Below are 13,655 nucleotides of genomic sequence, written 5' to 3'. Positions count from 1 at the left end.
CTTAAGAAAAGACAAGAACGTGCTTTTACTGATATTGCCAATTAGGGAGCTGCCAGGTGGCCAGTTAATAATCCAGATGCGCTGCAGAAGATGCAGCATCAGCAGAAGCTGTTTCTGAAGTGAAGCAGAGGAGCGCTTCCCAGGGCACAGCGACAAGCCGGGGGAGTGGCGGTGGCTTCCTCCCGGCTACAGGCGCGAGTTGGGTACGGGAGATGTGACAAGAGGGAGATCCTGGGGTAGGTAATGCCAAACCAGAAAGGGATAAGAGCTTAGGAAAACTGCAGAGAAGGAGGATGTAATATAATATGGCGATGTAATATAAAGAACTGTTGGCTACTGAAAATGCAGAAGCCTGGGAAACGGTATGTTGGCTTGGAATTGGGCATATTCACAGGTGTCCATGGAGTTGGTGGGCTAATTTAGAGACGGTTGAGACCAAAGGCTGGGTGAGTCATGGAAGTGGGTTGTAGCACCTTCCCCTTTTGTCACTAGCTGGAATCTGTGTCTGTCACACTGATGTCAGCCCAGTTCCTGCTGGAAACTGCATCATCGCTGGCACAAGACCCACTGCTATGACCCTCGCATGCCTCAAGGGGCCAGAGCCTGGGACAGAGGCGCTGGGGGCCCAGGCTTCTTGCTGACTCCTGGAGCACAGCAGGAATGATCTGGGAGAAGGGGATAACCTTTCCCTACTCTAAACAAAGCTGTCTGGGCACACTGCTACGTGGGAATTTGGGAGGAGGAATTGAAGAGATCAGCACATGAGCCTGGGTGGGCAACCAGGGGGGTTTAGCTTGCACCTTTGCCATCAGCAGGAAGCAGAACTCAGCTCAGGACACGTCAGGCATTTTCTGCACGTGTAACGAGGCACAACACAGACCCTGACACTGAGTCAGTCCTAGAGCTAGAATAAACACAGGTTTCTGTGGCAAAGTCAAAGCTAAAGCTAACCCTTGCTGCTGAAAGACCATGAGGTGTGAGGCCAGCCCGACAGAGCTGCCCTGCCCCAGAGCGAACCGTCCCTCTCACCTGCACTGCGTGTCGGGTCTCTGCTGGGACGCAGCTGGGGGCAAAGACAGGTGAGCAGAGTTTGCTGCTTTCTACTTCAACAGCTGGGCAGATCTGCTTCTCAGAGCCTGGCTTGCACTCCTGAATAGGGGTGTTTACCCATTTTTTCCCCCATATGCCACTCCACTGCTCAGGGTCTCTGCATCAGTGCCCGCTAGCCCTTCCTCTCTCCCAGGTGCAGGTTGCAGGGGATAGTCCTGCTCCTGGTTGCCCAAAACTTCTTGGCTAGAACCTCATGGATTTGCCTCTTCAGGGTGCAAACACTGAGGCAGAAAAAGGCCTGAAAAACCACAGGGGGAAACTGCATTTCCATGAAATCTGCAAGGAGACAAGCATGTTGCTAGAGATGGCTCTGGAAGAGCGAATCTGAGATGCTTTTGTTGGAGGGATGATGATGTGGGGAACGAAGCTAATCCTGTAATGACTAGAGAAGCTGGACCTTTACAGGCTGCCAACAGCAGTGGGGAAGCACCAGCTACAATGGCTTGCCATTTATAAAAACATCTGGAGATAAGAAGCTTATTTTTAGGCAGAGTGGTAGCCAGCTATTCCAGCAGGCTCAAGTGATGATGATAAGGACTTGGCGTATGAACAGCAGAGTAAGACATCTCATCTTATCTTGCACCACCACTTTTCTCCTCCCTTTCCCCCTTGCAGCAGAAAAAAGCACTGTCAATTGCTTTAGGAGGACTCAAATGAAAATCCTTTGAAACAGCCATCAGATTTCTTTCCTTTCTTTCTCCACTTTTTTCAGAATGATGCTCTTCCCTCTTAACTTTAAGGCATGAAGCAGCTGGAAGTCTTTCACTAGGGTTTGGCAGACATGGCATTTTGATACCAGCAGCCCTGGTTCTGGTTTGTCTGAGAAGCTGCTGAACTGATCTGCTGTGCTGGAGGTAGATTTTGCTACTTGCTGGGCTGGTTGTAATAATTAAAGTGCGTGCTCTGGATGTGGCTGATGTTATTCCCAATGTGTATTAATATCAGTAAGAATAGAAATCTATCTTAAAATCATACTCTGCAAAAGCAGTGTTAATTAGCTTGTTTTCTGCGTAGAAATGTTGCATTTGCAAGCCTCGCCATCTGCATTGCAGCCGTTACATGTGGGAAGTATGGAATGTGTCTTATCAGACACAGAGCGTGCACAGCAAAGGACATCCAAAGGTTATGTTGTCATCGTGTCAAATGGCTCTGTTTATTCTGAGTGCTGTAGAAGCAGAGCTTAATCAGAGCATCAGCCATATGCAGATTTGAAATTAGATTTTACAATAACCACCTGTCTGCTGTTTTGAATCCATCATATTCTTTGGGTTAGAGCTGTGTTGGCTTAGCGAATATATTTGCTGAGAGGCTGTAATCTAAAAGCCTTCAAGCAACAGTGTAAAAGGCACTTAAAGGCATGTATATGTATGAGTGTGCAAGGGAAGCACATCTATCTCATGGCTTTGTTCTACAGTCTGCTACTAAAGCATGTGGGGGGAAAAAAAGGCATTTTTCCATGTAAAAATCAATAGTATTAGTGAACCCCCCTATAAAACTTCTTTTGCTCTTCTTTTTGGGTTCGTAATACTTACATGTGTCAGCCAAAAAGAAAGTTGGTGACAAGTGATGCAGCATTGGATCTTCCTTTCTCTGTCCTAAATGTTTTTAAAGGAGTAAGTACAAACATGCACATAACGTTTATATAGCGAGGCATGCCATAGGTTTTGTGACTCACAGCATTCTGCATCTAAGGAGTCAAAAAAATCAGTCTGAAAAGTTTAAGCCTCTCTCCACTATATTGTAACATGGAAAAAAACCCCATGTGTTCGCTTATTGCAAGCTGCATCAAGGCGGTGGTGAGTCAAGATGAAAAGAGCAACGATATTCAAAGCCAAGGCTGACATTTTAAACACTGGCACTTGGAAAGAAGTGGAATTAAAAAGAATTGCAGAGCAAAAATTGACAAACAACTTGTACCACAGTTTAATCATACGGTCAACGCTGCCTGAAACAAATAAGTACTACAGGTTTTTTTCTTGCTTATCTCCACTGTGGTAATTATTCTTCTAAAGCAGTAGCTGCTCTCTCTGGGGAAAAAGAGAATTTATTTTTTTAACGCAGAGTATGGCCCTTCCCACGGAAGTCAACGGGAGTTTTTCATTGAATTCAGTGAGAACTTAAATGGGCCATTAAATGAGATCAGTAAGGCAAGAGCTTTCCAAAGCCATCCCGCCCCTCCCCACCCCAAGGAGCAGCAGTGACCTGTGTTTTTAGGCTGGCCAACACCTGAAGCTGTAGGTAGCTCCTTCTCCAGAGCCGGAGTGGTTTTGCCATTCACCACAGTGAACTGAAAGTAGCAGGGCTGTTGTGAGTCAGGGAAGTGCCCCGTAGCACACAACTACCGACCGTCCGGCTGTGCCCCGCAGCACACAACTGCCGACCGTCCGGCTGTGCCCTGTAGCACACAACTGCCGAGTGTCCAGCTGGGCCGAGCTGCCCTGGAAAGAAGGATGCTGCCTCTGGCCTCTCTGCCTCTCCCCAGGGTTTAGTGTCAGTCCACGGGCTAGGAAGGTGCCAGGAGCGTAGCCGCAGTTTCCTCTGAAGCCGAGGGCAGGTGCCTTCGTTTACAGCGGTGCGTAGGAAAGCCCGTAATTTGCGTGGCACCAAGGTGGTGCTCAAGAGGAACAGCTCCAAATCTCCCCCTTCCCTGTGCTTTCCCTTTCCAAGAGTTTGACCTCCAAAGAGACCGCTTCCCTACTCGAGTTCCCCAGGTCCAGCCACCCATGGGGTGGGATTTGCCCAAGAGGGTCCCATCACTGGGCCACATCTCCTCGGGCTAGGGCCTGGTATGTCAGCACAAGGACATGAAGCCAAGCAACATGATGCTCAGTGTGGCCTGGGGGTTAAAAGCTCGCTTCTTACTCCAGCTCCTCATCTTTCCTTGGGAAAATGTGAGTATATATGTTTTAACTTTGTTCATTCAAGCTCATAAAACAACCGCATCCCTGTTGAAATTGTGCTGTGCTTATAGCATCTTCTCACACAGCGAGCTCTTTGGAGGAAAACACTGCTATAAAAACGGCTTTATCAGACAGGGCCACCGCTCTCCCGCCGCACGGACGTGCCTCTGCTTCCCCCGGCGGCTCGGCGGGGGCCGTGCCGTGCCGTGCCCCCCCGGGTTTGTCCCCCGGGTTTGTCCCCCGGGGCCAGGAGGGGTTCCCAGCCCTGAATTTCCGCGCCGGGCCCTCTGGAGGTCAGTGTTTGCCCGCGCTGCAGCGGACCTGTTGCACCCGCGGCTCACGCCGCGCCGCGGAGGCTCCGCGGGCAGGGCCGGGCAGGAGCCTGCCCGCTCGGAGCCTCCGCGGAGCGCAGACCCCACGCACGTTTTACCCAGCCGATCAGCCGAGGGGGGCGGCGGGGGCTCCCCGCCCTGACGGCGGCCCCGGACACCGCGGTGCCTGCGCGGCCGCGGAGCCGCTGCTCGCCCCCCGCCCCTGCCCGGGGCGGTGCCGCACGGCGGGGCGGATCGCGGGTGGAGCGGAGCGGAGCGGAGCGGAGCAGCGCGGCGGGAGGCGCCGTGCGCGCCCCGCGGAAGATGGCGTACATCCAGGTGGGTGCGGAGCGGCGGCGCTGCGGGCCCCCGCCATCCTCCGCGTCCCCGGGCAGGGGGGACGGACGGACGGACGGACACCCCTGCTTCGTCTGCGGGAGGGGTGCGGGGGCCGCGGCGGGGGCCCCCCCGCGCTCCTTGCCCGGTGCTGGTGCGCAACTTTGGGTTAACTTCTGGGGAGGAGTTGCCGGCGAGGGGGGCAGGCGGGGCCGGGGCCGGGGCCGGGGCAGGAGCGGGGCTGGCAGCCTGCCGTTGGTGAGGCGCCGGGGCGGGAGCGGATCCCCGCGGGGGACGGCGAGCAGCCCTCGGCTCGCTCCTCCCTGCCGGGGGGAGCGGGGTGGCCCCGGGTGCGGGGAGCCCGGCCCCAGCCCGCACAAGGGCTTCTTGGGGGGAGCAGGGTGCCAGACCCCGCGGGCAGACCGAGGCGCGCTGGGGCTGAATCGGCCCCTCCAGCCGCGGCGCAGCCCGGCGGGGTGGGGGGCACAGGCGCCCGGGGCTGCGGCGAGCCCCAGCCTTCGGCGTGATGGATGGGACCCCCCCAGCAGTGTGAGGCTGAATTAATATTTGGGGCTGGTTTAAACCCGGAGCGATTTTCCCCTCCGGCCCTGCAGCTCCCAGGTGCCTGTTTTCCATGGGAAGCCCCGAAGGCTGCCGCCCAGTTTTAGGATAAACCCGAGCGGAGCATTCCCAGCTTCGCGGGGAGTCGGGGCGCTGATGGAGACACCCGCTGCCAACGCCACCCGTGACCCCCGTCCCCCGGGGCCGTGTCCACCTCCAGCCGCCCCGCCGTGCCCCCGCCGTCCCCCTCCCGCTCGGGGTAGAGCCGTGTGGGTGCGGGTGGGCCCTCTGGCAGCGCCGCCGTCGGGGCCCCTGTGTGTGAGCTGGGAGTACCCAGGTGAGGGCAGTGGGGACACCCTGTTATCCCCACACCGTGGTGGTGGTTAGGTTGGGGTGGTGGGAGACCACCCACGGGTGTGTGGCTGGGGGGACCCCACTGTCCCTAGGCTGCGGTGTCCACTGCGGTGGGGCTTGGGAGCCTTCTCTGGGGGTGTAACTGCAGGCAACGCGGGCCATCACCAGTGGGGACCCCACCCTGCTGCAGAATCCCTGGGGACGCTGTCATGGCAGGTTGTAGCTGGTCCCTTGACCTGTTTGTGACCAGTGGCTGTGCTGCTTTGGAGCAGGCGACCCTCCCCGTGGGCCTGGGCAGGCTGGGGGTGCCGGGCTCCTGCAGCAAGGCGTGAAGCGGGGATGTAGCCCTGCTTTGCACCTGACTCCAGGCGAGGGGATGCGCCTGGGACAGCCACGGTTGGCCCTTGATGAGGGTTCCCTCGTGGGTGGGGGCTCCCAGCTGCGTTGTCCTCTGCTCGTCTGGCTTGGGACGACTCGGCAGGGCACGACGGTGTCTCCCTGACCCTGGGGGCCAAGCCCTTCTCCTGGGGGTGCTGAGCATGTTGCAGCAGCTTTGCTCCCTGGGGATCCCCCCCAGCGCCTGCTGGCTATTGCATCCTTCCCTAAACCTCTGCCCTTCCCCAGCCCCGACCCTCCTGCCCAGTGTGAGCGAGGGGGGTGCACACAGCTGGTCGTGTTTGCTCTCCTTTCATAGGTGCCTGCATTTAAGCCCTATATGGCACTGGTTACTTGTTTATCTCTTCTGCACTGTAATATTTAGTTCTTATTTCTGTCCTCACATTTCCTGGCGGAGGTTTCTGGGTGGTCACAGAGGCACTTTATTATGGTAGCACCAGCCAGCTCTTGGGGCTGGTGGCACACAGGAGTGGTTTTGCATTGCTGGTGGCTGATGGTAACCAGGAGGGCTGTTTGACACAAGCCTACCGGGTGTCCCTGCGGGCCGTTCGGAAATGCCACTTCCTTCGCACAGCACGTGCTATGGCGTTCGATTGCGTGGCGCGGATCCAGCCGCTTCATTTTAGAGCAATTTAAATATTCTTGTTGCAGCTTTGCTAAACCGCTGTAGCTTTGGCTGCCGCACTTTGGCTGCAACTTTGCATTAATAAGGAATGATAAAGCCCTTTAAACCATTTAGGCTTTTCTTAAACAGCTGGCCCATGGGTATCTGGTAATCCCTGTCTTGTCACATTGCACTGCAGCATTTCCAGTCTCTTAATTTGTGTTTCAAACAAGTGGTGGCCTTTTCAGCAAGCACTGGTTTCCAAGAGCTTTAAAAGGGTTTGGGCTGAAATATCATCCGTGGGAGAGTTCTTGGGACTAAAGGCAACTTCTGCATCCCAGCTTCTTTATAAAAGGCTGCTCCTATCCCTGTCATGAGCATAAAGCTAGAAACCAATTTCTACAAGTGGAAGAGTAGAGTGTGTGTGTGGGGGTTGTGTGGTTTTGGGGTTGTTTTTTGGTTGTGTTTTTGTTTTTTAGGGATTCCCTGTGTAGAAAGACAACAAGGACAATTAGAAAACTCTTAGACATTAGACAGAAAGCAATAGGAAAGACATTTCAGCAGGCATCTGAAATGCTACTAAGTCTCCAGTTATCAATGAAGTGGGTCCAGTATCACGTTCCAAGGGTGGCTTTGTGAATAAAACAGTGGCTTGCGATGATTTCTTCCTGTGCTGTAGATTTTCTCCATGACTGGGGGGAAGTGGCTGCAGTGCAAATTTTCAAACTGGAGTGTACGACTCAAGTTTTAAGCACTTCACTTCTATTTTTTGTATTCTTCAAGTCACATCTGAGGATGAGACTGAAGATGCCCAGCTACCTCAAGTGATGTGTACATAATGGAGAGGATTCTGAGTCTGTGCCCGTTCCTAGAAATGTTGCTTTTAATGAGTTGGCGTTGAAACTGCATTTATATGGGCTGAATCTGGAGGAAAGCCTTTTTCCTCACTGTGGCATTTAACTGGAAAATTTGGATGTGGTTTGCTGTCAGCAGCAAGTAGTTGCTGCAATTAGAGACAGGTTATTAAAGAAAAGAAAATAAGTGGTTGCAGGTGATACCCTGTTAGCAAGGGGCAATGAGCAGGATTTTCATGCTCCAGGATGGGTTTGGGAGTTTTGCTCCTGGGGAAGGAGGAGCAGAGGGAGCTTGGTGGGGAGGGACTGGAAGCTGATGCCTGGTCAGGAGACCTCTCCTTCCTCTGACATTATCAACCTACTGTCTTGCCAGAAATCCAAGCTCATCCCAGGCCAGGGCATGTCATGGCAGAAAATTTAAAGTTATTTGAGCATTGCTAACCTGTTTTTGTCTTTTTCATTTTGTTCCCCTTTGCTTCATCCTGAATGTCTAAAAGGACAGTTGGAACCAATAAATGAGGTGAGTTAATCTGATGATTCACTCTCCGCTCTGTCTCCTCACTCCATCCTGAGGGGATTGTCTCGTATTTTCTGACTCTTTACTGATGTCCTAGATATAAGTAATGCACCACGTTTTGGGCTGGTAATTTTTTTTTTTTTGTAATGTTCAGATTTTGTTTATGGAAGAAACTGGTTTTACTGGAGCAAAAAGAATGTTCCTGTGGAGTCTCCTCTGCAGATCTGCGTTCCTCAGAGGAAACCCCTTTGCGTGGTGCGATAGTGCCCTTGTATCTACACACTCGCGAATACTGCAAACGTCTCAAGTATTTTGGAGGGATATCTATGGAGAAATTCTCACGTGCTTTATTTCTTCAGCTTCTTAGGAACATTTCAAGGTCACATACAATTGTGAAGCAATTCGACCCTGGATGTGCACGTGCTGTGCTCTTGCAGCTGCGTGTCTCCCCGCCATGACTATGGAGCGATGCCCTTCATTAGCAGGGCCCTTGTGCTGCTTAATCAGCTTTCTTGCAAACTCCAGAAGTTGGAGCTGGCGTGGGTGGGGAAGTGGGCTACGGTTTGGCTTTCTGCTCCTCTTGAAGCAAGCAGAGCTTTGAAGTGGAGGGAAGGCTGTAGGGATGGCATGGAAATGGGGCAGCAGCCTGTTGCCCCTCCGATGGGGTGCTTGCACCCCGTGGCTCTAACAGCAGAGGAGCACTGTTATAGGTGATGTTGCCAGTGCCACAAGAAATGAAATACTTTTCTGGGTCAAGTAACTTCTTTAAAAAGAAAAAAAATCATTGACGGTTCTTCATTAAATTAATCTTCATAGCAGAGGGGAGGCACGTGGATGGCACGCTTTTGCTAATCCATTTTAGTGGCAAGTTTGTTGGGTTGTAACGCTGTACGTGTATGGATCATACAAACACTACGTGCTGATATATCTACAGGGACGAAATGTGTTCACATTGCTGTGTTAAGATTTTCAAATTAAATAGACCCTTGCCAGATTAAATCGGAGCTTTCACTTACCTTCTGTTTTTAATTCCTTCTGTTGTACATTTGTCGATCTATTAGTCTGTTGATGTGCGTGAAAGAATAAGCATGTTTCCACTCTAGCATATTGCTACGCCATAGCGTTTTGTAAATCACCCTCTTGCCAACGTACATAATAATACATCGCTACTAGAGGGAAAATACCTGCAGTGAATGCTTATTTTCCTGCCTTGTTATGGCATCAGTGAAGTTGGGCTGGTAACTGCATAGCACTTGTCTGTTGATATAGATGGAATAAATATAGTTCTTAATGTTCTGTTGCAGAAACACAAACATAAATACAGCTGAATGTTATTTCTCAATAGCTACTGATGGGTTGTAATCTTGTACTTTGGTTTCCAATGGCTTCAGGGTCTGCTCGCTAGAATCTCGGATCTCTTGCTGTGCCGGTGGACTTGTAGAAATTGTTGTCAGAAGTGTTTCGACTGTAGCTGTTGTCAAACAAATGAAGATGAAGTTGAAATCCTGGGACCTTTTCCTGCTCAAACTCCAGCCTGGCTGTAAGTTTAGATGCACAATTTCATAGCTTTAACTGAGGAGTAGGGCTGTTCAGCTGTGATGAGAGTATTGATACGAAATGGCGATAGGATGTTCAGAGGATGCCGCGTAGAAAGGAGGAGCCTTCTGCTGAGGGTGGGAACGTAGGCTACTCAATGGCAAGGTGAAAAAGGGCAGCCCTGTTAGCTCAAATAGTAAGGCTAGTCTTTGTAAAACACTTTTCTGATGAGGAAGACAGAAGTTATTTTGTAAGCTAGCATAGCAAGCTGATACCTGGTTTAGCTGTGCACCCTTTTCTAAAGATGCTTTTCATCTTCAGTCCTATTTGCTTTTCAGATGGACCAGTCCTTTGGAGCACTTCAACTTAGCTGAAATGCTGATGAGGTTGTTTTGAAACATTTTGTTATCCTAGCGTGAAGGTGATTATCCTATAGGCAGATGAAAGGCGTACCTCGTGTGTGCTCTAAAGGGGAAATTCATCTAAAGTTTCATTTAGCAAGACTTGATCTGCTGCGTCATCTTAGTACTCTTCAAGATTTCCTCTTGAATCATTAAAGAACAACAGCGGCAATGCCAGGTTTTATCTGGGGCTTTGATTAGTGTTTTTGCAAATCTATTGCAAAGAAAGTCAGTGAAGTCTTCCCTGTTTTAATCGTCTCGTTTGGGAGTTTGCAGCACAGAGGTGACCCTGTGGAGGCATTAGTGAAACCAAGAAGGGAGCAGAGGTCTCTTGTCTTTTAGTATCTGCTCTGTTGGCTGGGCTGGGCTGTCTTCTGCGAGAGCAGATCGTTTGATGGCCACAGCTTCTGTGTGTCCAGAAGCTATGGCACAGGAGATGCCTATTGAGTGCATCATATGATGCTCAGAAGTTGGTACCTAGGCACTGAGACACTCGGTTAATTTTATTTACTCCTGTGAATATCTACTGTTATTCTGTGTCAGGTCTGGAACGTCCATGTCTTGGTGCTGCATGAAATAAATTGTCTCATGTTTAAATCATAGTCTTGTCTATATACTCTTTTGAATCTAGGTAGAATAGGAGGGTAAGTAATACTGAAGCAATAAAAATAAATACGTTCAGGATGTGTTAGAGTGGTTTTTAAATGTGGAGCAGCATACTTAAGAGTCTGATACATGCCCAGAAATGGATTCACCTGCAATTAATGGGAAATGGAAGCAAAATCAATGCTAAATAGGAAAGCATTGCACACAGGAGAACACAGTGATGAGGCTGCATTATTGGATGTAGAAAGATTGCCGCAGGGACAATTACATACTTGGGAACAAGTAGCTAGGCTTGATGTGAGAGGATGCTTCGGAGTTTCTCCGGTGTGCTGAGGAGCAGAAGGAACATCATGTGTGTTTGGGGGTGTGGGGTGATTGTCCCATGGTGTAGTTTTTGACTGCTGGATCCGTCTGTCTGGTTAGAGGGGCATTGTAAGCATTGAAGTTCTGTTCTTTTGGTCTCAAAACTTGGATGTATGGTGACTTTGCAGATGAGCTGGACTTTGCCACAGGCAGAGAACATGGAGACCTTTGGACACATAAAATGCTCTCTCCAGCCTGCGTTGTTTTCCCCCAGTCCTGTTCCATCTGAAAGCCTCTAGGCTTAACTTACTGGAATGGCCGCAAGCAGAAGACAATGCGCTCTGGAAAAAAAAAAAAGCCCAGTTCTTCAACCACGTTGCGCTTTATGCTGCACCTACTCATGCTAGCAGCCCTGGGTAGGGTCCCTGGCACCCCATCCTAGGTGAGATATCCATCTTTCCTTCCAGCTTCAGGTGATCTGGTGCGGTTAGGGTCTCCGTGTTCTGCTCTAGTGCTGAGAGAAGGCGAGTTCCCAGAGGTAATGCCCGAGAGGGGCGGCAGGTATCCAAGAAGAGGACACACGAGAGAAGTAGCTTTCCTTTGTGAGGAGACGTGGATGCTGCCATGCTTTAGGATCACTGAAGCCACCATCTCCTCTGGCACTGTTGCAAATCCTGTTATCTCTGATGACGCCTGGTAACACACGTTGGTGTGGAAGCTGGAGATCAGTCTTTGCTTGCTTGAAAAGGCTGTTGGCTCCTCTTCTTGAGCTGGGATGGACCCAGGGTGGTGCCAGGGAAGATGGTGATGCTTTAAGCTTCCAGGGTGACTTTGTTGGAAAATGGTGAGGGAACCCAGAAATGAGTCGAGTGAGAACAGAGGAGATAGGGAGAGGGAAAGGAGCCGAGGGGATGTGATTGAGAGGACAGGGGGAGAAAATGAGCCTGTAGAGGAACAAAAGTCTGGAAGACAAAGAGGAAAGGAGAGCAAAGGCAGGAGACCGAAACGGTGTATTTTGTTCGCTGATCAGTAGGAGGGCTATGCTTTTTGTGTGTGCAGGTTTAAGATGGAAGCGATCCCATGCAGTCTCTGCTGGCTCAGAATTCAGAAGCTGAAGAAGATTTCTATTTTAACTATGTTATCTTCTACTCTTAAATTTCCGTATGTGTTTTTGGAGGTAGGAAACAATGTCTGGAGTTAGATGTGTGAGCAGAATAAGGGTTTGGAATTGGTCTCAGAATAAGGTGTTTAATGAGTATGTTTTTAAGTGCTCAGAAATCTGTGTATGCCAATTGACTCCTTATCCTTTTTTTCCTTTTATTTTTGAAAAGAGGTTTTGGATTCAGTGGAAACCCCTAAAATGGAAGACAGATTTGACACCACCATATTCTGCATTTAGATGCGTGCATTGAATTTGGGAACAAATCAATTTATTGTATTCCCTACTTGCAGCCTGAAAGTGTTTTAAAAATAGATCTGGGTTTTCAGCTGAGATCTTTCCATCTTGCCACTGCTTCATGGGCCCAGGACACTGGTGTAATGTAGAATGCAATTTGCTCCTTCCTTACCTCCCCACCCAGTCCCCAGGGGAAAACTGCTTTTATGGTCTTTGTTGGCCTACTAGCAAACATCTGAATGCCTGTGCTTAATAATCCATCCTTTATTTTTTGCCTGTAGGTTTTCCCTTTGGCAGCTCTGAGACACGTCATTGTCCTGGAAATTCAGGGGGGGGACATTAAAGCTGCAAGTTTAAGCCCTTCCTCTTGGGAGACTGTTGATTTTTCTCAAGTTCTGAATTTTTTACAGTGGCAACTTAGGGAAAAAAATTCTTACTGAGTGAGTGTAACTGTATTGACCTGAATGCATGGTAGCTTCTTATTTCAAGAGGAGCGCTTGCATCCTGGCCTTTGCAGAAATGGGCTGGGAGGGAGGGTGTATGTCGGCGCTGCCTGTTATATTCTACATAAACCCCAAAGATGAACGGTGCACGGTCTGTGAGACGGAATTGAAATCAGGACGCGACTCCTCTTCCCAAAGGTTCGGATTAAACAGAAACAGAGCTGCTTTAACCAGAGCCAAAGTTTATTTGAGGAAAAATTATTGTGGCTCAGTAGCAATTTCCTTACTAAAGGTCATCTGTATGTTATTAACTCACTATTACGTTTACCCGTTGTAGAATGTCCTTAATGCCTCTCTTCCTGATTCCCTTTTCACCCTGTCTTCTCCTCATTCTGTGCATTTGCTTCTCAAACACGAGTTTATCCAAATGCTACCTATGATTGCGTAGACCTGCATTTAGGCATGAAAAAGCTATTTGTGTTCCAAGTAAGTACTGATTATATGTCAAATTGCATGATTTGGACCGCCTTTAATGGGCTGCAGAGTTGTGCAAATATTGTATGCCCCTTTTAGCACAGGGTTTGGTTTTGATTATTAGCAGACTTTTTTTTTAATGTGGATGAGTTGTGTGATTCTGGGTTGGTGAGATTTGCATGGATCCTGGTGTGCACTTTGTGAACTTGGATAAGAAATTCTAGTTTAAATCTATTTTATATTTGGGGGGCCTTTTCTCTGAGGTTACTGCTTTTTGCAGAATATATTTATTGCTCTAGTCCAGTCATTGGTTACTAAAGCAAATGATTCAACATGTTTCGTTTACAGCCAACCAAGCCACGCACGTAGAAAGGGTGAATCAGGAGCAAAACTCACACAGTATTCCTCTTTGCTTTGCTCATTTCATGCTGATGCTTTCCTTGGTATCTGCTGCTATTTTTTGGAGTGCTCTGTCTCATGGATTAACCAAAAGGCTTATTTTGCATGGTGCACTACATATCACACACCACTGTGTGATTTCATTTGGCAGATG

General features: G+C 49.6%; 1 protein-coding gene across 6 annotated transcripts in view; it reads left to right on the top strand.

Annotated features, from left to right (window-relative positions):
- Positions 1 to 3,906: 3,906 nt before the first annotated feature.
- SYT17 (synaptotagmin 17) overlaps positions 3,907 to 13,655 on the top strand; it is a 43,339-nt gene continuing 33,590 nt past the window's right edge. For 4 of the 6 annotated variants that reach the window (XM_087732436.1, XM_087732437.1, XM_087732435.1 and 1 more), the window contains exons 1-3: positions 4,601 to 4,660; positions 7,929 to 7,946; positions 9,335 to 9,483. In XM_087732436.1, the coding sequence (XP_087588562.1) occupies positions 4,646 to 4,660; positions 7,929 to 7,946; positions 9,335 to 9,483 (182 nt within the window). In that variant the 5' untranslated portion in view covers positions 4,601 to 4,645. Of the gene's footprint in view, positions 4,002 to 4,594; positions 4,661 to 7,928; positions 7,947 to 9,334; positions 9,484 to 13,655 lie in introns of those variants that run through there. The other 2 variants (XM_087732438.1, XM_087732439.1) reach the window with 2 other exon arrangements.

This window comes from Nipponia nippon, unplaced genomic scaffold, assembly GCF_047370975.1.
Source record: "Nipponia nippon isolate SJK-2023a ecotype South Korea unplaced genomic scaffold, ASM4737097v1 scaffold_5, whole genome shotgun sequence".
Classification (NCBI taxonomy): Eukaryota; Metazoa; Chordata; class Aves; order Pelecaniformes; family Threskiornithidae; genus Nipponia; species Nipponia nippon.
This window is presented reverse-complemented; position numbering and strand designations above follow the sequence as displayed.